The 26,741-nt window shown below is 36.7% G+C and overlaps 1 protein-coding gene across 1 annotated transcript in view; it reads left to right on the top strand.

The window, feature by feature from the left end:
* Positions 1 to 26,741, top strand: part of LPCAT1 (lysophosphatidylcholine acyltransferase 1) — a 64,351-nt gene that overhangs the window by 23,790 nt on the left and 13,820 nt on the right. The window contains exons 7-10 of the mRNA XM_050891210.1: positions 3,918 to 3,952; positions 6,600 to 6,654; positions 10,247 to 10,329; positions 22,256 to 22,381. Coding sequence (XP_050747167.1) covers positions 3,918 to 3,952; positions 6,600 to 6,654; positions 10,247 to 10,329; positions 22,256 to 22,381 — 299 coding nt within the window. The remainder of the gene's footprint in view (positions 1 to 3,917; positions 3,953 to 6,599; positions 6,655 to 10,246; positions 10,330 to 22,255; positions 22,382 to 26,741) is intronic.

Consider the following 26,741-nt stretch of genomic DNA (forward strand, 5'->3'; position numbering starts at 1 on the left):
CTAATTTGCAGTAACAAACCCAAAAATTATCTTTGCAGATGCTGTGACAAGTATAGCAGCCTGTTATGCTCGCATAGTATTAAGTGCATTGTAGCAAGCTGCCTGGGATTTTTCATTACATAATTGTTTTATTTTCAGGAAGAAAGATTCCTTTCTAAAAGCATTTTTAAACCTTTATTGTACTGCCAGTTTAAATTGCAAATACGCACATGCCTTATGTCATACTTAATATACTATTAACAGAAATTGTGAGCATTTTACATTGAGGTAAATCAATATAAATTTTAATGAAAATTTTCATAATTTTTTTTATATTACTGCAAAATGTCGTAAAAGAAACTGTGAATATTTATATAGATATCCATCAGAGTTGGCCTGAATCTGTGAATGGAAATTTACTTTTTCTTACTACTTTTAATTGCTGTAAAACACTTAGTTTTCAGTGCCTTGCCGAGTCATTTAACGTCCTAAGGTCTGCTTCCACTAAGCATTAATGAGGGGGGGATAATTGCTATTACTATTTGATTTTTAGATTAGCTTGGGGGCTGCAGAAGAGTTGCAGCAAAGTTAGAATGAGGAGAGGAAGTAGGAGTATGATGTGATACATGAAGGTGAGATTTATTTTGATTAGATTGCAGTTAAGAGTTAGGTAGTAAATAAGAACAACAGAGTAGGGAGAGAACACTGTTTTTCATACACTAAGACAGCATTTCTAGCAAATTTTAATTGTCTCTGGTTTCCTATTTGTTGTCGTTTGACTGCTGCATATTATAATATTAGGTTTAGAAAGGAATTTCTTAAGATCTTTGCTTAGCCAGTGAATTCCAGATATGCATTGTGTGCAGTCACCCCACTGCTTTTAGCTTGAACTGCCTGCTCTGATCTACCTTCAGAGCTCTTGAGTTCCACAGTACAGATGAGAACAGTCTTGGACTTGAGTGCAGGTGACTGTTTTGGGAGTCTTTTCAAGATCAGAGCCTGGGGTGAATGTAGTAGGTGTGGGCACTTTTATGCGTTTATTTCCTTGTACTCTATTCAAGAACTAGGTAAAGTACTACTGTTCTGCAGTGGACTGAAACATGTGGCAAAAGTGGTGATGTAAATTTGGTTCTCTTCTAGCAAATAAATCTCGTTCTGGTTGCCATGAAGAACTCTTTCTAGGCAGGGTTGCCCCTGAATACCTTTCTTCTTCAGGCTTGTGATTGTTTGCAGTAGATAATGCCTCTGGTCCTGTATCAATGTTTCTTTAGGAGTAGTATGTTAGTATGTTGCTCCTCTTGATCCATGAGCAGAAAGAAATTTTAAGTCTTAAAATGTTGTTTAGACCTGAAATTTGAAATTTGCTTCTGTTTATCTAGTTTGGCAGTATTTTGCCTATTGGATGCTTGACAGCTATTACCTATATTCTAATTAAAATAAATGCTCTAATGTCTCCATCCATAGGTTCTGCAGCAATCCTTTTTGCAATTCGTTTTTACACTAACTTTCTTTGTGTATACAGCTTTTCCTTCATTTGAATTTTCCGTCAGAGGGCTGGTAATTATGAAAGGCTGTATACCTGTTTAAATATCACAGAGCCATTTTAAATATATTTTTATGTCCAAGTGTCTTCCACAGGTAACTGTGCTATTTGATAAGAGGTTTGGCAGCATCTCTTGTGCAGCTTTGGTGTATCAGGGTTGGCTGAGCATGTAAAAACACAGCCAATCTGCTGTTTGAAGCTTGGCATGATTCTCAGTATCTCTTGTGTCAAATACAAATTATATGGAAGATGTACTTCCCCACAATTCAAAGGATTCATTATCTAGGTACAAAAGTTTCAAAGTGAACTCAGAATGCTATCAAAGTGAACGCTGTCCATAAGCATAAGCTGGTAGCTGTGATAAATATAAAAGGTATCTAAACTAGGTGTGAAAAATACCACTTCCCGTCTTCTGCTTGCTGTTTTATCCAAAAATTTTTTTGGATATTTTTTATATCCAAAATATCGGATATGCTGGCAGGAGTCTCCTACAAAATAGGTCTGCCTCTTGCAGACCAGAATCCTGTTTTCCACTACGTAGTATTTGGTCGTCATCCCTGCTGCATCCTGATGTTCTCAATGAGGAGAAGCATGCATGTCTGCTGTGACATTCACACTGGGAATTTCTCGCAGGATTGTTGATACTTACGTGGCTTATTTGAGTTTGTCTTGCTAGCTAGCCAGCATAATGGCTGGATTCTGAAAATACCTATTTGCTGTTCAGTGATCCATTGCCTAGTCAAGGTACCTTTATAGAGCTCACTTTTTTTCTTTGTCTCCTTCTGCACCATTGCAACTTAGGGAGCTGTGTTGGATATGTGTAGTGCTGTGTTGTTCTATATGGCAGATCTAGTCTGTGATTAGAGAAATTATCAGCTATCTACCTTGCAATGGTCAGGGTTTGTAAATGAAAGTTCCTTGTGGAAAAAACAAACCCCGTAACGTATTTACTTGCAGTATTATCAGACATCAAAATTGCCAGAAACAGTTTAACAGTAAAACTATAGACATTAAAGTTCTACAAGATCACTACATGGAGAAGTCTATTTTCATGCATGTATGTTGATTGCAAGAGATAGAATCGTTCTTTATCGTATTGTGTTTGATTTAAAATAATTGTTGAAAGTCAAGATTTAAATTTTTAGTAGTTCTTCATGATATATTGACCTTACTCCAAGCTGTTGATCTATCACATTAATCACATTTTTCACCTTTTATGGATATGTTGCTTTCTTTCATTTTTACTTGTGACAGCCTTTTGCTCTAGATGGTACTTAAAACATGAGTTTGACTTGACTTTTCAAGATCATGCCACATGTGATCGCCTAAACTCTCTAAAATGGTTTTGGATGGTAGCATAGAACTGAACTGGAACATTTTCAGTAGGTTGATAGAAATATCTTTCTGATTTGGTCTTTTAGAAACCTGAATTTACTGAGTCCTCTTGTCTTTCCATTAATATACATTTTTTTTTCCCAGTTGGTCAGAATGGTAGCTTGGAACTCATTTTCAGGTTTTTGGAGTCTTACTTCTACACTTCAATCTCGTCTCCAAGTATCGCAGTTTTTTCCTACATTGTTTCTTATTCTTACAGTTAAAAATGTGATGACCTTTATTGTCATATTCCTTCTTGTCAACTGTTATATACTCCTTTCCAGGTCTCTGTTCCCTTTTTGCTATTTGCATCTTAGTCACTTCTTTCACTGCTATTTGTCCTCTGTTAGTGTTTCACACGCTGTTCATCTCAGCCATCTAAAAGTGCTCTTGGTCTTGCCCAAGAGTAAATTGGTGGGTTTAGATGTCTTACAATGTATGTTTTGATTCTTGGATCAGGCAGGTGGATGTATGCTGTCTGTGAGTAAAGGCAACTGGAAAAATACTGTCTGAGGTAAGACATCAGGTCTTACTCATCCTACTGCTTCATGTCAGTTGAGCAGACTTCCTTTCAGTCATCTCCACCGGTCCCAGACACTTCAGAAGTGTTACAGAGTGTTCGTATCTGTTGCTGGGAGGTCCAAGTAAAGTGTTAGGGACACTTGAGGGACACCCTGTAGAGCAGGGTGGGTTAGGAAAGTACGCATGGACTATGTATATCAAGGAACATCAGCTTACAGTAAATAACTTGTTTTTCCAAGGCTAACAGCATTTGAAGAATCCCTGGATCTTTAAATGTTTTATGAATATAGATATTCTGTATTTAAGAGCTGAGTTACTGGGTATTTCCTAGCTACATAAAAGGTAGGCTGATTCCTATTGGGGCAAAGAACTTTTGCAAAGAAGGCATTGAAGTTTCCATGAAAACCTTTTAGTCATGTGTCGTCAGTTATACTATCTATAATGTAACAAAAGTTTAAAGTACAATAATTAATTGCAACTGTCATGCTTCTTTTCTTAGGATACAATCACATGGACATGGCAAGGGCCAGGAGCGTAAGTGGTTTATGTTTTGTTGCTTGTATCATGATTGCTTTCCTTCATTAGTTCTTATTTACATCACTTAAAGGCATATATAGTCAAGTAGTAATTGCTGGTTATTGGATTATTCTTTGGGATTAATTTGTGTCTTTTAACTATTATTCCCTAATTATGATAATACTCAGAGGAATCCAGGTATAAACAGTGTATTCCTGCTGCTATGATTTTGGTGGTTTGCAGAATGGATCTTAGGGTTTTATTTCAAATTTTTGTTTTTTCTTTTTAGCCAAGCACCTGAATTAAAACAACTTGCTTCTGCTCTATGTATTTTATTGCCTGCAAATTGATTTAGTGTGTTTCTGTATAAAATCTGTATGGCTGTTGTTTGAAATTGGTCTAGTCCCACAGAAACAGTCAACCCACTCAGGGAATTCAGAGATACTGTTTCCAGTATCTTGCCTGAATGTAACTTCGATTTTTAAAAATGAAATGTTATTCTAGAGGTTCCTTAGCAAATTCATGTAATGTAAAATACTAAATGAAGCAGTTCTTGCTTGTTTAAAAAAAATATTTTTTTAGTGTTATTTTCATGTTGAGGTACGAGTAAAAGCTTTACAATATTTAGATGAAGATCAAAACAAGAAATTTTGAACCTTAAGTAAAGGGGAGTTGGATTCTGTGGTTAATGACTTGCTGTTAGCCTCCTCCTTGGGAGCTATTGTTTTGAATGTCCCACCTGAGAACCTATATTTTAGTAGTAACAAGGAAACCATTGGGATTAGCCAAGATTCAAGTAATTTAGAATCTTGCCAATTAATTTTGCACCTTCAAATGGACTGGGAACCAAGTCTAATTAAGGACATGTCTAGATTTGGAGACTTAAGGAAATCATTGATCACTTTTAAAGGTTCAGCTTTCAATTAAATTGTCACGTTGGAAGTAGATGAATCCATGATAGTGTCTAAAGTAGGTACTGCAGTATTTACTGCATGCAGGGATTTCTGTTCTCTCCTTGTGAGCTCCTACCTCTTCCCTTGCATTTGCACTGCAGTTCATCTAGCAAATTAACTCAGCCAGAGGGGAGAAAGGTGAGTAGCTTACTTCCAGCTTAGCATCCTACCTGAGGAGTCAAGAACACATAGAAGGAGGAAGAAGAGGGAAGGAACTTGTAGGTGTGTTGCCTCAGATCACTTTAATGTGTACAAACCCCTTATTTGGAAGTGCTGACCTCTGCTAATGAAGTTAAATTAAATTAAAGCTGAATCTGAGGCAGCATGTGATGTTATGCAAATTCACTGGGTCAGTTTAAATTACAGTTTTACTTAATTAGGATTAATTCTCCTGAGTGACCTAAAATGTATTTCTCATGTCTTAGCAGAAAATACTGTTAAGACTGGTAGTCTTCACTTTCTCAGCAAATGTCTCTCTTCTTCTGTCATAGTGTTAGCCAAAACTTAATCTGGAAGTGTTGCTGTATCCAGGAGTATTCTGTTTTTTCAGAGTTGATGTAGCCTATAAAATGGATTGAAAACTTGTCACATGGAAACTTACACACTTTCTTCCACTTATGGAAAGTAATGTTTTTACTAGTTTGACAGTATTCAGAGCAGATCAACTGACTCTACCTTGAAAACAAAATTGACTATAGCATACAACTTAAATTTTCTCTACATCAGGCTTGAGATAGATACAGGTTCTATCAGGTTTTTGAATTGAAATTTATAATTTAAGGTTTAATCTTTGAGGATTACAGAGAGTTGGCAGAGAGAAAAGTGTAATTGTAACTTATTGGGGTTTTTTAATGCTCTTGGACAAGGACCTAGAAACCAGACTTTCACGTTTCCTGTCGGTGACTTAAACTTCAAATCACAAGTTGCACTGTTGTTCTTGCCCCTTTTCTTTGCTTTAATGTGTTGGAAGTTCAGTAGGAAAGAAGGGGAAAAAAACATGTTGCAGCCCTGAATGGGTGTATAGCAAAATGAGTAAGGTGTTGCTTCTAGGAACTGCACTTTATCTGCCTAAGAGGATTTTGACCAGCCCTCCCCTCACAGTGATTGACTGCTGTAACTACCTGGATACTGTATAAAATGTGGCTACTGACTCTGCTCCCTAATTTAGGTTTACTAAATCCTTTCCTGGATTTGGATCTTACTGGTTTCTAAGGTCAAGTTGATTCCAGTTATCTTGTGTCTTAGGCTACTAAAACACATGTACTGAATTTCATTAACAGACTTCTGAAGTATAATGAACTTTGATTCCAAACCAAGGTAATGATAAAATCTTAGTAGTTATAATTAATCTTGCCAACTCTATGCTGAATACAGCATTTTCCTGAAACAGACTTTCTCTTTCTTTACACACTATGCATATATCATATCTTACTGTATGTATTAGTACCTGTATATCATATTATTGTTTGTCTTCCTGCTTTCAGGTATCTTTTGAGATGCAACTTCAGTGTAAATTGCTTTTGTTCCATCTTAAAGAATGTATTGTATAGAAGTACTCTCAAAGACCTTTTCTGTTAATTTTTTATCAAATATGATCATACTTACAAGTAGGAATGTTACTTGAAGATGTTGGAGCATAATGTACTACTTTTTCACTACGTGTAAATTTTTTCCTCCATCCTTTTCCTTTTTTTTTTTTTTCCCCCTTGTAGGTTGGAAATTCTGTGGCTTACTTTGTGTCAGTTGCACAATTCTGTGGAAATTGAGGTCAGTAAAAAAACCCCAGTGTATTCTGAGCAGTATCAGAATACATAATATTGTACTTAATTCTGCAGTAGAAGTTTGTATTTGAACTTTGTATGTATGTCTGTAAAAACAGGTTAAAATACCACTTATATTTTAGACAAATGGCTTCTATATCTGAAAATGTAGCCTAAAAATGGAGTAACAAAATACATTTTTCCACTTGGCTTAAGACTTTACTTTCTTACTCGTTTAAATTGAGTAGATAGATTTCTGATTCTGTTTAAAGAGGTTTTTGTGAACAAATTTCTTGTCTTTTAATGGCCTGATGGCTATTCCAGCTAGTATACCAACTGTGTGTGTTAGATATCCAAGTGTGTGAATGCTGATGTGCAAACTAAGGACTATCTTCTAGAGAAAAATCATTGTAGGTGGTTTCTTATAGGCTAGATAGGTTATTTAATGTCTGGCTAATTTTTTTATTAGGCTGCACTGTTCAGAATGTGAAATCGGAAAACACAAAGAAAATCTATGTATATTTTTAACTTTGTTTTGAGGAAAACACTATGTGATCCTAAGGCTGAAGACTATTGTAGTGAAAATGCAAAAACAATTAAAACCTTTCCTTTTAAATTTTACATTTTAAATTTTATGCATTTTACAGAGAGCAATTACATTTTTGTGGAGAAGTACGGTATTTTAAGGGTGTTATATAGGATATTTGACAGATGTTCTGCAATTCTTTTGCTTACATTTTTTAATAATGAAGTAGCTATTTATCTCTGATGGAACTGATGGCAGGGTAAACTAGTAGGAAGAGCTATTACATATTTACATAAACATATATGTTACTATTGTAATATATAACATATGGTAATCACAGTATTTATCATTGCTATGCTCTGTGTTTACTTATTTATGCTATAAATTTTTCTCAAAAATAATGAATGCACAAAATACCAGCCACTGAACAGTTGTATCTGTTGTAGAAATTTGTGGTTTGTGTTATCACTTTAGTTGCATGTTTTCAGCTATTAGTAGTATATATTAAAAAAAAAAAATCTTATTTCCAAAATAGTGGCCTGGTTTTTGTAGAAGGGCCAGGGAGCGACTGCCTCACGCAGGGGTAAGACAAACCAGCTGATTGGCAGGATTTTTACTCTATCTCAGGAACATGGTTTTCTGCCCTAGACAAGTAAAATGGGTTCTTTCACACACAAGTGAACACTGCTGAGCTTTCTTGATTTTTTGAGGCAGCAGCTGCTAGCAGATGCTGAGTTTCTGTAGCTCATACAGATCTTGCATAAGGATGAGTTATGATCTTTGGTCGTCTTTACAAAAAAAAAAGCTAAGTGACTTTCCGAAATACTCCATACTAAAGCAGGAGCTGGCAGAGGGTAGAGGAGCAGAGCTGTTTGCAAGGCTGCTCGCAAGTATGAGGCAGAGTACTTGAGAGCTACTTGTTGAATCTGTTTTTGTAAGGAAGTGCGGCAGATATGGGAACGTAGAGGAAAAATGAGTTGTTCTGTGTTCAAAGTCATGTTTTGCCCCCGGTTTCCAAAGTTGTTGGCTTCTATTCCTGCTTTGTTCCATCAGCACAGGTATACTGGCAAATACCAACTAGCCTTGATACTGGAATTACTGCTGAAGATCCAATAACTCAGGGAGATGTACAGCAAAACAACACAATTTCAGTATGTTTTTGATTAAATGATAGCTAGTAAGGTCTAAAAGCCAGCAATCAGGGCCCAAAGTTTGATAGTCTGGGCTTTTCTGCATATAATGCATGTTCTGGCATGCCATACGTGTCATCCAGCATGTATATCGAGAAGCAAGCATCTATGCACATTTTATAGTAGGTTGCTATAAATATTGACCCATCCATCCATCCCGCACTTGGAATGGCATGCAAGCAATCTTGTGAAGAAGAAAGGATATATGATCATCTGCACATGTAGTTTGTTTTGGCTCATGTCAGTTTGTTTTGCTGGCCTGTCAGCTTCAGTGTTCATACATCCATCACAGTCTGCAGCAGCTGAGAGTTCTTCTCTTAGTTTTGTTAGTGGTGCTGAAATGATCATGCTGTTTCAGTCCAGTTAGGCACAGACATGTAGAACACCTCTGAAATTGCCTCATATTCAAACTTGTCCTGTATTTGGATGAATGACTTGATAGCAATTTGCAACTCAAAGAAATAGAATGGGGCTTGGAAGTTGAGGGAACAATCTTTCTATCTCTTTTAGCTTCACAGTCTTTGTCCTTTTGTATATTGCATCACATCAGGCTGGCGTACCTGCTTGTAAACCTAGAAGACAGGAGTCGTATGTTTTCAGTTGTAGTGGTACATATAGGGAAAACTGTGGCAAAACCCAAAATAAATTAAAGATTTGTCCATCATGGAATACTTCTAAGAAACAGTTAGGCAAACATCTAACGGCAAAATTTTGGGTACTGCTGATCATACCATTATGCGATTCTGAAAATACAGCTAACTTCATAGTTATTGAGAACTGTTTGCTCAAATGATAAATTCTGTATTTATTCCCCAATTGTTACTTTCTTTTTTAAAGACCAGTGTGAAATTTCTGGATCATATTCCCATTTTGTACTACCCATAGGTAATTATATGAAATATAACTAAGCTTATTACAACTTTGGTGTCTTACTTCAGAAGCTTTCCAGAAGACTATGAACATTTTGTTCACTTAGTGCATAAATTATCTCATTGTGTTGCACTATTAAGGGAATTATCTGTCTGGTACTGAGCAGGGGTGGGAATCGCAGTAATCCCTTCTTGTTCGTTCTATCCGAGAAGTTAGTTACTTGGCAGAAATGGGATGTTTTGAGGGTTTTTATAGGTGAGACTGGCCATGATCCTGGGGCTTACATCATATTTCAATGAACACTTAAAAACATAGCCAAAAGCTGGAAGGTCTTTTAATATAGGCCATCCCATTCTGAAAGCTACCTTTCTGGTTCTGGTTTAATTTTCCCCTTCCAGCCTCAACTGTTCTGTGATTCTGTGGCCATCTGCATTTATTTAGAATTTTTCTTTCAATTGAGTATTAATAACTAGTGTCCAATTTGAAGGAGAAATTTTTCAAAACCTCCAACAACAGAAGATAAAAACACTTCTGATGTGTGTATTAAACAGTCATATATGATTTCAAAATGTTCAGGGGAACAGTAAATAACTGATATGCTGATAATTTGAATTCTTAATATTTAAGCTATAGAAAAATGTTCATGTAGCAGGTGCTTTTCTTGGTTATCTGGAAAGAGCTAAACAATACAGGATGTAAGAGAAAAGTTTGTGCAAGAAAATGTTAATACTTTTAAATGATTTAAAAACTCCTGGTCCCACTTATGAAAGGAAGATAAAACTCTACTTGGGTTCCATGAGGTAAGAAATGAGCAGAGTCGCTGTTATATGAATTTGTAGAAGTATGATGCATCCTTAAGCATTTAAGTGTTCAATTTTTAATTTTTTAATAGTCCTTTTGTTAATATAATTTTGTAAGTAGCAACAAACTATATACATTTTTCACCATAGTGCTATATATGGATTGTTTAAAATGTTAAATATTCTTGGTATAATTCAGTTCTCTGTATGCAGTTTCTACCCGTGTATATTCCTTCAGAAGAAGAAAGAAAAAATCCAGTGTTATATGCCAATAACGTCAGACGTGTAATGGCAGAGTAAGTATGTTGTAATACGGAATAAAAATAGATGTGTGATTTTAATTTTAGGATCAAGAAAATGTCACGAAATCAAGTCAGCGTAGTTGCCTGCTTGCAAAGAAGCTTGTAGTCGGCAGTAGTGTATACAGAACTTTTTATATAGCAGTTGCCTTCCTCTCTGAGGAGGCCAGGGAGCCACAAATACAGCAGGAACTGTAGGAGTTGGTGCTTTTGGTTTTTTTTTGTTTTTTTTTTTTTTTTTTTAACGTCTTCATATAACAAGCCAGTTCTGCTTGCTGCTGTTGGTATTTAGTCCTCTGGGGAGAAAGATATAGCTGAATTTTATGAAAGTTAATGTAACTGAGTTTTGTGCTATTGAGGTTGCATTTTAAGCTATGACTTTTTTTAATAAGGTTAAGAATAGTTTTGTGTATTCATTGTTAGCCTGTGGTTATTTCAAATAGTAAAGCACAGGAAAGCTGCTTCTGTTGGAAATAGAGCACTGATACAATGCAAACTAATTGAAGTTGAATGTTAATGTAACAACGCTTACAACACTTGTCTATAGTGTGTAATAAAGCCAACATTGAATATGCAGACCTTCATTCTCTTTTGCTGTATTTTTGATTAACCTCTCTTGTTCATTCATTTTTTGTCCTTTCAGTAAATCTTCCATTAGTCAGTAGATGCTCTTTTCAGTATTTACAGAGAACCCTCAGGTCTATGATCATTAATAACACATAAAGGATTTATGAATCTTTCTAATCCTAATTTTGAAAGAATTTGTGAAGTCTTAATTTCCTTTGTGTAACTTTTCTTCCAGTTACCAGTTTCAACCAAAGGCCAGTTTGTAGATAGGAACTGGTAATTCTTCTCTGGTTTATAAGCAGAACCCGGCTCTGTGAGTTTCCTTAAGGATGTTGGGCCTGTAATATAACAATAGATCAATACTTGATCTGTTGTACGAAAGGACATTTCTCACAAAAGAAAAAACAAAAGGATCTGTGTCAATCAACCTGTCTTAGTTGCAGTGGCCTCAAAGACTTTTGTAGTTAATTTAAGGCAGTCAGCTGGTACTACATAAAGGTATTGTCCTCAGACTTTGGTTAGAAGGCCATGTTATTAAACCTTCATTCTGAACTCTACTCCAATCAGATGGCAGGGATTGTGTGGTATAAGGAGAAATTTGAAAGCCTACAGAAGTTTACAAAAACCGTCATGTTGAAAGCTTTCCCTCCTATGTGTACGTAGGAGGAGAGGCGTGATTTTCCTCGTCCTTTTGTTTCTCCCTCCCACCTCTGAAGAATTAGGCATTTGGGGTAACGGAAGAGGGATGCAAGTGTAAAGGGAAGACTGTCAGAATGGGGGATTGCAAATATGGCTTGCTTTGAGATGAAGAAGGGGCTGTAGATGCTGTGTTGATGCGAAAGGAAAATAAATGTGTTTGGATATCAAAGTTCTGAAGTTAAAATGCAGATGGGAATAAAACAGAATGCTGACACCTGGATACTGTGGATTACTGTAGACCAGTTGAAATAACATCAACATAGCCAAAGTTTATTTAGTTCTGACCACTTCCAGATGCTTACTTCTAGTGGCAGTTCTCCAGACTCTCCCAGTTAGTTCATGTGGCTTTTGATACAGGAGGTATCAGCTCAGATTCTGTCAGTCTGTTCTGGAGCTTTAGCAGTTGCAACTAACTCTAGCACCTCAGGTGCTATTTGGTGCTAGCATTGCACCCTGCATTGCTGAGTAAAGGACAGCATTACTACTTCATCTAGATTTGTCTCCTTTTCTTGAAGATTGAATTGGTGGCAGTGTACCATTTTGATGTCAAGAGGTCACTTCAGGATCTGTTTAGATGTCTGCTTTCCCCTTCCTCCCAATCATATTTTTCTGGAAGAAGTCTAATCCTACTGGATATTTTACAGCAGCAGAGGTAGCAGTCCCAGATAATAATGTATTTGTGACTCTGGAACCAGTGTTGTGGCAGAACCTTGTGTCTTGCCCTTGATTTCAAGGGGAGTTGATAGAACTTGTTGAGTGCAACAATAGATACAATTTCCACTCCTGAAATCTGTTGGCGTTCATCATAATCTTGTTTTGTGAACAGCTTCTATTAAAACAGTGTTGAACAAAGCACTTGACAGGATGTCTGATTCTTACGCTGCTTCTGCTTGTTGACTCTATGGAGAATTTTTGGTTTAGGCTTATTTGTTTAGCTTCTCTGTGGGCAGCCACAGATGTGAGTGATGGGGGTCTCTAGATAGTTCCTGTTCACTTTATATATAAACTGAATATTTAACAAAGGAGATTCACAGAGGTTTCCTTATTCAGGACACTAGTTTCTTGCAGGACAGATGAATTTACTTGCCCAAAAAGTGAAATCCAAAGTGAGTCTGACCTTTTGTTTCAGGCCAGGAGCTTCAAGCATAACTGTTCTCCTGTGCTTCAGGTTCCCTCAGGCAGCCATACCAATAACAAAGGGAATGCCATTTTTTAACTGCTGTAGCACTCTCCAGGTCTTTATCGTATTCCTTCTCATCCAGGATGACAAGGATTGTATACTTTTGAAGGTGCGTTCAACTGTTAACCCACCATTTGTATCATTCATCTTTGCTGCTGCCGTTTGAGTATGAACACACTGGTTTGTTGTTCCTGGACCATTGTGCTGGTTTTGGCTGGGATGGAGTTAATTTTCTTCATAGTAGCTAGTATGGGGCTATGGTTTGGATTTGTGCTGGAAACAGTGTTGATAATGCAGGGATGTTTTAGTTATTGCTAAGCAGTGCTTACACAGAGTCAAGGCCTTTTCTATTTCTCACCCCACCCCACCAGCGAGGAGGGTGGGGGTGCACAAGAAGTTCAAGGGGACACAGCTGGGACAGCTGACCCCAACTGACCAAAGGGATATTCCATACTGTATGATGTCATGCTCAGCATATAAAGCTGGGGGAAGAAGGAAGGAAGGGGGGGACGTTCGGAGTGATGGCATTTGTCTTCCCAAGTAACTGTTGCACATGATGGAGCCCTGCTTTCCTGGAGATGGCTGAACACCTGCCTGCCGATGGGAAGTGGTGAATGAATTCCTTGTTTTGCTTTGCTTGCGTGCGGGGCTTTTGCTTTCCCTGTTAAACTGTCTTTATCTCAACCCACGAGTTTTCTCACTTTTACCCTTCCGATTCTCTCCCCCATCCCACCAGGAGGGAGTGAGCGAGCGGCTGTGTGGTGCTTAGTTGCTGGCTGGGGTTAAACCATGACAACCACATTGGGGATGATCATCTCATTGATGTGAACGTTGTGACCAGAAGTTACTCAGTCCGGATTACTATTCTGCAAGCACCCTTTCCTGCTGCTTTTCAGGACCTCATTTCACAGGCTTTTTTTCTAAACTGTACCTATTTTATGTTTTAATTCAAATGTAATATGAGCTGATCTCTTGATGGATGGTGTTTCAGTATTTGTGCACTGATCTGTCACAAAATTCCACAAGAATCCAGGTGATACATTTCCTTTTTTTTTAAAGGACACTGTCATGGTAGAAAATTAAGGCTCACAACTTCTACAGTTGCACTTGTGGCTATTTGCTTCCTGCAGTGCTAACTTATAGTGATATCTTTCATTGCAGTCCTCATCAGGAGGATGAGCAAGATCCAAGCCTTAGTGGCTGATCGCTTTACAGCATCTATAAAAATCCGAAGTGTCTTTCTAAAAGGGTTTCTTAGTCTCACCTATGCAATTACCAGTATTTTAATGTCTGTGATATTCAGCCTTTTTTCTCATTGACAGATACTTATTCAATAGCATTGGGCCAAAAACTAGCATCATGTGCAGTCTTGTTACAGCCACTGAGCTCACTGTTTCTTCTGTTTCGGGCATTATCTGTGTAATCAGAACTGGAATTACTCATGCAGGATAGCTGCTGCTGCTGAATAGTTACTCCATGCTTGTCTTCCTTTGGATCACTTTCTTATTCTGCACAAAAGGTATGTGCAGATTAGATTAATCTGCTGTTTCAAGTATGGCCCCCTACTTATTCCCTATCGGTATGCTTTGCATTTGATTTTCTCATACAACCTATTTTGTTTGAGTGAGTCTGTCTTGCCTGTCTTTCTGGTCTTGTTCTGACTGCTACTCTGTTTAGTCGATGTCTATCTCATCCACCACATACTATCAGGAAGTGTGTTTAGAGTCATTTTCAAATCACTGAAAATGTTGAGTGCTTTTAAATACGGCAACAGTCCATGCAGGTTCTCTCTTTAAAATAAATAAAAATTTGGCAATATCTTGAGTTTTAATTCACTTCAAGTGTTCTTTATTGCTCTAATACAGTTCTGAAACCACCATGCTAGTAAGTCATGCTGCGTAGATACATATTATATTGGCTCACTTTTGTAAGTATTACTTATAATTGCAAAATTGTCATTTTAGTCTTCGTGTGCGTGAGCTATTATCACCTTACATTGATGGTAGTCAATGTGGATTATTTTGATCTGTTAATTTCAGCACTTACTCTTTCTTCTCTGTATTTTGTAGCTGAGTGTCAAGCTTTTTGGCCTATGTTGTTACTTTTTTTAAATTTTTTTTTTAATATCTTCAAAGTATTAACTCATGATTTACTGGAACTACGGTAGTGTTGTAAAATTGTCAGTGTGTAGACTTGAGGCTTCAATCCCAGCTCTTCTAGAATTATTAGGAACAAATCATCTGACCTTGCCATCACAAGTATTTATTTCTAAAAATTTCTCAGTGATAAAGGAAACATCTCTACCACTGTTAAAGCATTGGAAAGTACTTCATTTTATTCGTGAGATATGTCATCTTAATTGTTTCCTAATGTAAAGTATTTATTGCATATGACAGCTTTTTTTGCCTTTTGGCAATTTTACTATCCTCAACTAGTAATAAGTTATATCACTGTTTATATTTTTTTCTTATGCTTTAGAAACAGTTTTATGTTTCTTAGCTGCATCAATTGCAACTTTTTCTCTGTCTTTACCTTTCCATATTGTTTTTATGCATCATAGTTTCTAATTTACTGATACCCATTTAAAGTTCATTTGTTTTATGATTTGTTTGTTTGGGGTTTTTTTTCCTAAAAAAATTTTAGTTGTCTCTTTTCATTGTGGGATTGTAGCCTTTTGCCTGTTGACTAGTTCTTGAACACCTAATTTTCATTAGCACTTTTATTCTGGAAGACATCTGATAGTTGTAAAGTAATCAAAGTACTGTTTAGGGTATAGAAATACTGCTTTAAAGAAAAAGTAGGTAACTCTTCCACTCCCACTTTGCAAAACAAAATTTGTTAGTTTGTTATGTTACTATCCATTAGGGCTCAAATATATCTAAAAGGAGTATGTCAGTAGCTCAGCTTCTAGTTAGTTGCATGTACTTAGCACTATTCATTTTGTACACAAATAAGCCAGTGGTAGTGCAGGCAGCTAATTGTGAAAATCTGCACTGCAGGCTTTTTGTGCAAGTCTAAAGTAACTTCACCAATAATTACAGATGTGAGCTGCTTAGATAATTATACACAGATGTGTTAGTCACTTGTTAGCATATAAACACAATTTGTTTTGCTTTAGTTTGTTAGTTTCTCTTACAGAGACTATCTTCAAAATAGGGAAGAATATAGTTAGTACAATTTGGAAAAAAAATGCAAGTTAAAATATTGCAACTTTGTTATTTTTTTTATGCATATGGCAGATATTTAGACTGAAACCCGATGGAAACTGAACACCTTTGCCTCTTTGTTTTTCAAAACTGTAAGCACCTCAGAACTGAAGTTCTGTCAGCATTCCTGATTTGAGCATTTCATTTTTCTGATCTTTCTGGTGTTAAAACTCAGCATTATAACTACATACATGACACTAGCCAGACACTTGTGGCAAGGCCAGAAAGGCAGACTTCCTGTAGAAATACCAAAATGTCATAGTCCGGTTTGCATTTTTCCAATAACTTTGTTTTTCTTCTCCAGTTACACAAATGTTTAAAGACATGTTTTTATATTTACAGTAGATGCTCAAATCAATTAAAGTGCAGAATGTTAGACATAGAACTTGAAAACATCTGTCTTCCTTATGTTTTCTCTGTCAAGTCCTTGCCAGGATCACTTTCCCCTTGCTGGAGCGTGTCATACTGTTAAAGCAGAAACTCTTATCAGCTTGACATATGAGGATTACGTCTTTGTTTTTGAGAAATGAATCCTTTTTTCCAGCATGCTGGTGAAGGCAAAAGGTATTACAGATAGTCTTCTGTGTCCATTTCACCTTTTGTCATCTTCTACACAGTCAAAATCAGATTTTTTTTTTCTTGCAGGCTTTGACAGTATCAGAATGTGATCTCTGCCACTGTATGTGATACAGTAATGCTAGTTGCTGAAGAACAGCCTTGAGGATGTGCGTTTACAGTAGCTTACTGGTCTCTCTCATGGCTATTTGTTGTATTTTCAGTGGCCAGTTAAATCTAACTTTGGAAAAACTGCTGTACTCTGTGCCTGTGCTGTCTGAAGTTTTGTATGTGATTCTGCAGAAGCACTGGTTGTATGCTTAGCACTTAACTTTGAAATTCAAGGCTTCTTTTTGTCATTTTTATACCATCAAAGGCGTAAGGATCAGTATAAGTGGAATTACTGAAGTGCTGGAGTTAATAAGCATCCATTTGTTTAGGTTTCAGGCCATATACAAAAATGGAGATGAGAACTACATTCTGCACTGTTTATTTCTGTGAATGCTGTAAGTGTGGCAATTAGGCAAACATAGTTACTGAACAGGGTTAACTCTATGCAGCTTCTTGCTAAGATGATTTTCTGAAGGAAGAAATAAATTTTTAAAGTTAAGTAATATTTTGCAACAGTCTGGTTTGAACTAGATTTTTGAGTGCTGACAACACAAAGAGAACCTGCTTCATTTTTCATCCCTTGAAGATTTGTGATGTACGAGCCTACAAGACCAACAATTACAGGACCTATTTTCTTAACACAAGGGATAAATGCAGCTGTTAGCAGCTTCTTTTTCTGTCTAAAAATTAAACCATCATGAGATACTATATTCTTGATGTGAACTCCAGATTCTTATGACTAGACCTTCATTTGCTTGGAGAATATCACAAAGTAGGAGTACTCCAAGGAGAGAAAAGGGACTATCTACCCTGGCCTTCCAAAACTAAATAGGTGAAAGCTCTTCAGCTTGGGAAAGAAAGAAAGAAAGAAAGAAAAAAAAAAAAAATTAAAAAATGGAGGGTTGTTTTGGGTCAGTAAAATCATGAGTGTTCTAGAAATGCATAGTAAGGAAGGTCTGTTACTTTCTATAGCAGAAGAGATAGAAAGCACTCAACAGTAGACCAGCTGAAAGTAAATGGAAATACTCTTTAAAACGTACCAAATTGTGGCATTCACTACCAGATGCATAAAATGAATTCATCAGAGCTGAGATATACTGTAAAAAATTTGGTCCATTAGTGATTCTAAAACAGTGGTATAAATAGTCTCTGGTTCAGGAAGTTCCTGTACAGATGACTACTAGAAGCTGGGGTTACTTGTCCACCATGTTTTGTATGTTTTTTCCTAAACATCTGATAGTGAAGTAAAATACCAAATTTGATATCCTTTTAATGTTTTCAACACCCTGTAAAGATTATAGCCAATTTAAAGGGGTTTTTTTGAGCAGCCTGTGGAATATTTTCTAGATTAGTTCACAGTTCTGCTTATTAACAATGTAAAACATTTGGAAAATGTTTTTGTTGAAGCGTAGATTCAGAATGTCACAATATTGCCTGTACTATTTTCTCTTACTTTGCATAATATTACAGCAGTCACATTCTGTTTTATGTTCAGAATTTTGCATGCGTAGTGGATTGGTATGCAGAAAATGAGAAAGTTGATAATTTATTTTTATATTATGACTGCACAAGTGTTAGACATAGGGAGCTGTTTGGTGTGAGAAGTCAGGATATAACAAGTACAACTGTTGTATGTAACAGATTGGGTTTGCAGGAAGGCTTTTGGGTTTTGGTTTGGTTTTATTTTTTTTGAAGTGACTTGCTGACTTTGGAATTTCATGTAGTGTGATATCATGAAAGGTAAATAGCCAGCATTTCAGGGGAGGGAGGGAGGGAAAAAGTCTCAAGGTATGTCAAGCCAGACATGCATGTTTGGCTGTATAAAATTGCTGAACATTAAAAAGGCCAGGCTCGGGTTAACTGACTGTAAAAGCAAAGGAGAAGAAAAGAGGAAAAAAAAATGCTTCCAAATGAAGATATGGGAAAAGCTGTTATATTCCTAGTTTATTAAAACATTGGGTTGCACTTGCAATTTGCATCCCAAATCTCAAATTGAAATGATCTTTTTTCTTCCTAGCAGTTGAATTGAAGTAGAGAAAGATTGCCCTGGAGATGGAATAGTTTGGTAACTGGTTCTGTAGAAAATCTTGTGAGTTGCAGTTGCACCCAGGCTTTACAGTGAACTCTAGTATGCCAGTCTAGAGTTCTAAGAAATTGAAAAATTCACAATCTTAGCACAAATAATGAACTTTATGTATTCCCCAGCTTCAGTTTCTTCAACATTCTGAGCTGAAATCAAGGTCCTTTTGTGTTAAACTGCTAGCCCTGTACAGCTTGTGATTTATCTTCTGAACTCAAGAGCCCCTTGAACTCTGATTTATCTGGCCTTGGTTGATCCTATGACTGAACTTTACTGTGAGCAAAAGTTGTTTCTTCCCCTTCTTCTGATCCTTGTAATTCTGAAAGTCTAGGTGTGTATATATGAACACACTGTTTCAGTTCATCTTGTGTTTTTTGAAAGTCCAAAGGCTGGAGAAATGCCAACAGGTGAGCAAGAGAAGATGCTTTTATCCTTCTCAATCCTGTTTTGTGTTTGTGTTGACACTAGGCATACGTGCAGGCATTAATTGTAGTGGGAATCTTCCTGTACTGATAGCACTGTAAGTCTGGCCCAAATACCACTCCTTCTGTAAGGGGTGCACACAGCTGTAAAAAGATGCAGGTTATATTTTCCCCTTGTGGTTTGGCTGAGTCTGAGATGATCCCTGCTTTTGTTTGGAATTTGTTCTGTATCATAAGTTTGGTTTTGGTTGTTTATTGTTTGTTGGGTTTTGGTGTGGGGTTTTGTTTTTTTTAATTCCTCTTTGGCTAGGCTACTTCAATGTGTTTGGGGACCATTATTTAGGAGAAATTATTTAAATCTGGCATTGGTTCTGGGATGGCAGTCAGTCAGGCTTCTACCCTCCCCCCAGGTTGAATGGCCTGATCTTTCTTAGTCATCTTTCTTTTGATGTGTTTGAAAAGCTTCTAGCTTTTATTTTTAATAAATTATTGTTTCTTGCTTTGGCTTGCCACCTCATGGTTATGTTTTAACTTGTCTGTCTTCTCTGTTTTCCTTGAGAGAACTTATTTAAAAAAAAAAAAAAGTCTTTTCGTTCTAATTGCCACCTTTAATCAGTTGCTGAGTCATACTGGATTATTTTTTTGTCCTTTCAGAATCTTTTTTGATAAATGTCTTGTCACTTCTCCTGATTCCCTAATACAGTGTGTCATTTTGTACCACAAATGAACACTTTATCCTTTCAGTTTCTTCTTTTAACTTATTTTTAACCAGCTTCCCCTTTTCTGTGTAGTTGCCCTATGCTTCAGCTGATCGCCCATAAGTTCCTGTATTTCTGTTGTGTGCTATACCTACTGTTGCCTTAAGATCTGATGAAATTTGGTGTAATGTGCCTGGCTGGACAAGATCTTTGGTTATTACCATATTCTTTTATGTAAGCTGCTCTGGATAGTACTGCTTATAGTGTGTCCTTGCTGCCCTAGGAGTTCAGCTATTTCACTGACAGTTGACAGGGAAGTTTATAAGGATGATCTAGTGTGCACACAGTACAAAAGAAGGGAACAGGAAGTAATCTAAACTGGCAAGATAGACTCCCCTTCTTTCATCCACCCCTTTTTCTTCTTCCAAGGAAAATGGATGTTGTATTGTATAATACCAATGATTTCATATTGTATAATACAATGCTGTATTGAATACCATATTATATAAGTATTGACAATACCTGCAATACCTGATCTCTAAGTCAGGTGGAACTTGCAAATGGATTTAAATCTCCCCAGCATGGGAGAGTTCATCTGGATTTTACACAACATTCATTACTATGTTAACCATAAGTCTATGGGATGAAATATGGTATCACAAGAACCTCTTGTCCGTTCCATTAAGGTGGTTTACTGATTTGCAGATACTACTGGGACACTTCGTACGAGGAGTAGAGTAATGAAACAGGAACAGATCAAGAAGTGAAAAGTTTGGAGGAAATGAATTTAATTGCTTAGGATCACCCATATGAGGCAATCTAGCCTTCAACAGTCTGCAGGATTTTAAGATGCCTTTTCTATGTACCTGCATCTTTTTCATTTAGTTGGCTTTTTCCTTTTGTTCCTTCCTGTTTGGTGTTTCTTCTTGCAAGGGGGAGGCTCTTCGTCCAAAATCACTACCCTGCATGTCCTTTTTTTATTCATAAGTAGCTTATAAATAATATCTGATTTTTTAACATACTTGGTAGTTTTGATCTTGAATATCTATTAGTGAGGTGTTCTTCCTGAATATTTGAGTTTCTCAGCCTTAGAGAAGAGAGAAACCCTAGAGAGATCAGTAGCTTTAATGTTAAGTGCACGTCTTACTAATGTATTACAATTCCTGAAGTTTGACAATTAATTGGTGGATAAAAGAGAACTGGCTTATGTTATTTACATTGGCATTCAAAGGCCTTGTAACGAGATTCTGGGGAAGAGGCTACTTAACAGAAATTAAGTGGTCATTGCATGAGAGGTAACTGCCATTACAGATCAAACTGTCTATAATAAAGCATAAAATTGAATGCAGAGTTTTTGTCAAAGCCAAAATGACTGTGGCATGTCTCAGGGTTTTGTATCAATCTTGCTATTACTGCGTATTAACTTTACAGATGAAAAAGGTGGTTAGTAGTAAGGTAGAAAAACCTGTAGATGAAAACAGTGAAGGTAAGTCAAGAAAAAAAATTTTGTGAAGACTTCATCAAACTAGAAAAGACTGCACAAAGGAGATAACGTTCCGTACTAATATAAGTAAAATCAGGTATAACGGAAAACATGGCAGACGAGTAACTCATATGGAGCAGTGTTTGCTTTCTAAATTGCATCTTATGTTTGTGCACTGAATTCTTAAAGGCCTCTTCCAAACCGAAGTGTCTTTCTCTCAACTTTGGCACAGCAAATGCAGTGCAACTACAATATCAGGATTTCCTTGAAGTATCTTTTGGTGCTGCAGTTACTACAGAGCATCAAGTTAGAACTAAACCAAAAATGAGTACTTAATTGTTTGGCATATAAAAACTTGGGAGTATTTTTTTCTTCTACCTTTATGTCATACACTTAAAAATAACTTGTGTTTGCTTGGAGTTTAAGTCTACTTGCTTTTATACTTTATGTCCTAGCTATTCTTTATAGAGAAATGTTGCCTGTTGTATGATTTTAGTATTACCTGAAGGTAATAGTTGTTCTGCTCAGGTGATTATTGATTTATTAATAAGTTAGTGTAATAACAATATAACTAACACCATTATTAAATATGTAATTTTGTTCTAGACTAATAATTTTGAAACTCTTATTATTCACTTTTATGAAAATATTAAGGAATTTTAAAGTCTATGCACTGCCTAATTTTTCCCTTGTGTTCTTTTATATTTTCATGTACTTGTAAAGTCAAAATAGATGTTCTGCAATGGGTAGAGTACCATATTTCATTCTTTGTATGTGAACTTTCTTTTATGGGCTCTTCCTTATAGTTCTTCAGAATAGAGAGCATAATTGTTACAGGATTTCATGCTATTAAAACAAAGTGATGATTCTGCTCAGTTTTCTTAGGTTATCTTGCTTACTGTGTTTCTTTGGTTTGTTCAAGGGCGTTGGGAGTTTCAGTGACAGACTATACATTTGAAGACTGTCAGCTAGCTTTGGCTGAAGGACAACTTCGTCTGCCTTCAGACACATGTCTTTTAGAATTTGCAAAGCTTGTGAGAAGCCTTGGGTGAGCATATACAATATTTATATGTAAGGTGCATCTTTATTATGTATCTATGTTTATATAGTTTTCCCTTCATATAACAATATTGCATTTACAAATATATATGGAATGTTGTCATATTACAGTCAGGGAAACACTAATATAAAATTAAACCAATACTGTTCTCCACTTGCAAGCAGCACCCCTAGATCCTAATGAGTAGGTTCTAAAATTCATATTTTCAGTCTGACAAGTGAGCAGAGTGTGTCTGAAGTGTTCATTCCTGAACAAAACTAGAAGACACCTCCTGAAGAGGGTCAGGAATACTATGGGATTCCTAATATTTGATACAGTTAAGAGTCAATCGCCCTTTCCTGTGACATCTGTGAAGGGAGAACAGTGCTGCCATAGCAGTCTTGTGACTGGATTAACGTTATAATAGTGAGGGCAGAGGGGTCACCCTTTCCCAAGAAGCACAAAGAAGTGGTTAATCTTCTGAGTAGGTTATTGCTACATGGACTTTCTAATGAAACTGTAGCTTAGTATATGCAGCGTGGCTTCTCTCTTCTCGTGGCGTCAGTTCCCTCTGGCTTTACCTTTCAGAAAAGCTTCAGCAAACAGTGAAAAAATTCACATAAACCAAATAGTAGAACTTGTTGCTGCTATTTTCCAATTTTTCTCCTGTTTCTCCTCTCATCCTATTGAACAACCACAAACTAAATTTACAGCCTCATCCTATTAACTGCTTTATTATACAAACGCCCTTTTCCATTTTTTGTCTCCTCACCTGAAAGTATAGAGCATAGTTTCATGTTTCCATTCTGTACTTTATTTCCTTTCACTAATTTTTCCTTCACCTTTCAGCTTGTGTACATCAATGAAAAAAAGAAGAGAAAGGTCTATTGGAGAATAGGGAATGTAGCATACATGATGCATTCAGATAACACGCATATATTAATTCATTGTTGGGACCTCCATCTGAAAAGACTTCCAGTAGGATAGGAGAGACTTCTAAGGGGAAACAAAGATTCTTGCTTTGTTCCAAAGGCTCTGAATTTACAGTACTAAGAAAGAAAAGCAAACAAAACAAACAAACAAAAAAAACCACCTGCAAAACCACCCACATCTCTTACTATGCAGTTGATAATCCTGGGATTCAGTTTAATCCTCTTGTTAAATTGTCTGGCTTCTGTCTGCTCAATTTAAAGCTGTTCTTTCAAATTATGCTTTTCTGGGTTTTTGTTTTGGCCTCTAAAACAATTACGTGCATTTGTGAGTGAGGTTCCCCACAACCCAAAAGTTCTCTGTCTGGTTTGAGCAATTGTACATTGGTGAAATATTATCCTGTCTTGATTTGGATATGTGCCAGTAAGAAGGCTATTACGATGGTATTTTTCTGGCACAATTGGATGAAGGTTGTAATATGACTTCATCTCTAATGCACGTTTGATGGCGATGCAGTCATTTTGCTGTTTATTCAAAGGTTTTGAGGCCAGGGAGGCATTAAGATCATCCAGTCACATCCCTAAATAACTGGAAAAGTAAATTTTATCCACTGGATTTTGCATCCAGTCTTAATACTTGTTTTTGAGCAATAACATACCTTCAAGGTAACATCCAGTTTTAAATGCAAGATTTTTGTAGTAAGGCACATCCAGACTTGTTTTTGGTTTAGATTCCTTGAAATCAAGTTATACCTCAGTTTGCTACACTGGAGAGTTATTTCTGTTCACATTATGTATCTACAGGATCCATTAACATTGTAAAATTTGCTTAGTCTGTGCTCAGCTGGATGGGATCCAGTCCAGAAGCCATGCAGCCACAGCAGCAAGTTCTCATGCTTCATCTAATGAAGAGCTTGGGCTCTGTTAACACGGCTATCCAGCTGCCAGGTCACAGCTGGCTGGAACTCAGCTGCCTCGTACTGAACTCTGTGGTAAAATGACCCCTGTGTCAATGCGATCAATTGATCATAGTCTCATCTTCTCAAATTCTGCATTCATTAGTCCTCAAGCAGTTATGCTTCTGTTGAGCCTGATAATCTATGTTTGACCAATGAGCTGATTACTAAGCTATATGCAATCTTTATTGTAGCTTTCATACATTGTAAATCCTCTGCTTCATTTGATGATTTATTCCACAATTAATTACCCTACTGTTCAAAGTGATTCTCTATTTGTACTTTGACTGGATCTATTACCATGTTCTAGACATTGAAGCTTGTTTGGATTTTGTGCCTTATTAAAGACCTCTTCAGATATGTTCTCCTTCAGAAAGTGTTAATACAGTATAATTAAGTCTCATCTCCATCTTTTTATGTGATACTTTTTATGAGCTGCTTTAGAGTAGTTGCCTGCAAGGAGATCCTTAAGTTCTGATTTGAATTGATTTGTTCCTATTCTCTCAAACTTCTGTTCATTCTAATTCCTGCATTTGCTTTGCCGATGAACTAGAAGGACCTTCTAGCCTTAATTGTTGTTCCCCTTTCTTATGGAACCATGGCTTTTAGGCCATCAGTAGCTCCTTAGAGAATTCCCAGTTTTCAGTCAAATTATTTTCTAATTATTTTTTTAGTTGTGATTATTCTCAGTTTTAATTGTTTTATTTTCTGAAAATTAGAGAGAGATCACTTCTCTTAAAAAAAAAAAAAACAAACACCAAATGTAGCACATATTGCAATCCAAAGTAGAATTTTTTTTTTAGTGACTGTGTTCTGCTTGCTGTTAGATGAGGATTATAAAGTCAGGTCTTGATGTAACCTGAAATTTTGCTCAAGTAATTTTAGTGGACCAGGCCTTTTGCATCTTTTGGGGGCGGGCGTGAAGGGACAGGGAAGTATTGGTAGCCTCATCAAACGGCTAGCCAGATTAACAATGATCTGTTTGCTTATCCCGTGCTTGATTTTTTTTTTTTAACTGATCTCTTCTTTTTTCTCTTGCTTTCTGTCTACCCTTCAATTTTTTAACATTCAGTACTCTGCTACTGCATTATTTACTTAATTGCTTCCTGGTTGTTTTCTCCCAAACCTTTCACTTTTAAAACCCCAGGTACGATTTGGAACATCTAGCAAGGATGGATGTGTCTCACATCCTTCTGTTTTAGTCACTGTTTTCTACTTCCTGACTTTTCGTATTCATTTGAAGTCTTTTTAGCAAATATGCTTTAAAACCTCAGATTTTTCATCTATTTTTTCTGATTTTTTTTTTATTGGAGGGTAGGCAGCACTGCTATTTGTACAAGATGGCACATTTTCTCTTCCAGTATGGTAGTTGGCTTCCACTTTGTGCATCAAAAAGCAATAAGTATAGAAAGTACAGCAAGAACATAATATGGTATCATGGTGAATGTGCATTTTATTATTAGTATATGTGTGGCACAAGACCCTTTGGTTTGGCAGGTTCTTGATCTGGTGTATGCATTTAGTACACAGACTCTGAGGTTCTTTGTACTTTTCACTGAAGACAGTATGGCTTTGCTGATTACGTCTACTTCTTTCAAAAGGTATGGTTTGCACCAAATCATCTTTTTCAGGTCAGATTTCAGAAAAAAATCCCCTGTTCTTGCCTTCTAGATTTCTTAGCTTTCTCAGTAGGATTACTCTTTGTAATTTTTATCTTTAACAATGGGCAGCAATTTATTTTGGAATTCTTTTTGGATCCTTAACTATCTCCTTTGCTTTCCTGAGCCTGAGTAGTATTGGTGTCTTGTACCCATCTGATGGGTAGTACTGATGTCTGCCCTTGAAGAATGTTCTACAACCTTAGCAAGCCTGCAAGGTTTACCTCCTTACACGCTCCCTGGCCCTGGTGAAATTCAATGTTAGTAAACCTACTAGTGTTGAATCAATTCTGCTGTCTCTTAAAAGCCATAGTATTTTGGTAAGAATGACCTGAATTAAACAGCAGTTCCATTTTTACCACTACTCTCCAATAGTATCTCATCCAGTTGGCCACGAGGATCCTACTGAGCAATGCCACTATAGGCTCATAAGATCTGCGAGGAGGAGATAATTACCTCATAGGCCTGGTGTCTGTCTATTCTTGCTCAATAGCCTTTACCATCCAGACTACAATACAAACTTCTGCTGTCCATGTGTGCCTGAAATGGTGGTCCAGACTGTAGGTAGAGCGTTGCATCCCCAAAGTAATAACCCCTCACAGCTAACTAACAGTGCTGTGACTTCAGAGTGTTCAGAGATCATCTATAACAAGAAAAACCTCTGGAGGATGTTGTCCATCTGCATTCCTGATAAAAGGAATACTGTCCGTTACAATAGGTGATCACGGATCAGGCTTAACATAGCAAATACCAGCCATGATAGCCCCTGCCTCATGGATCGAGGCAGGGTGTGCCAGAGTGTTCGTAAGGTCAGTTTTGCAGCTGT

This window comes from Gymnogyps californianus, chromosome 2 (assembly GCF_018139145.2).
Source record: "Gymnogyps californianus isolate 813 chromosome 2, ASM1813914v2, whole genome shotgun sequence".
Lineage (NCBI taxonomy): Eukaryota > Metazoa > Chordata > Aves > Accipitriformes > Cathartidae > Gymnogyps > Gymnogyps californianus.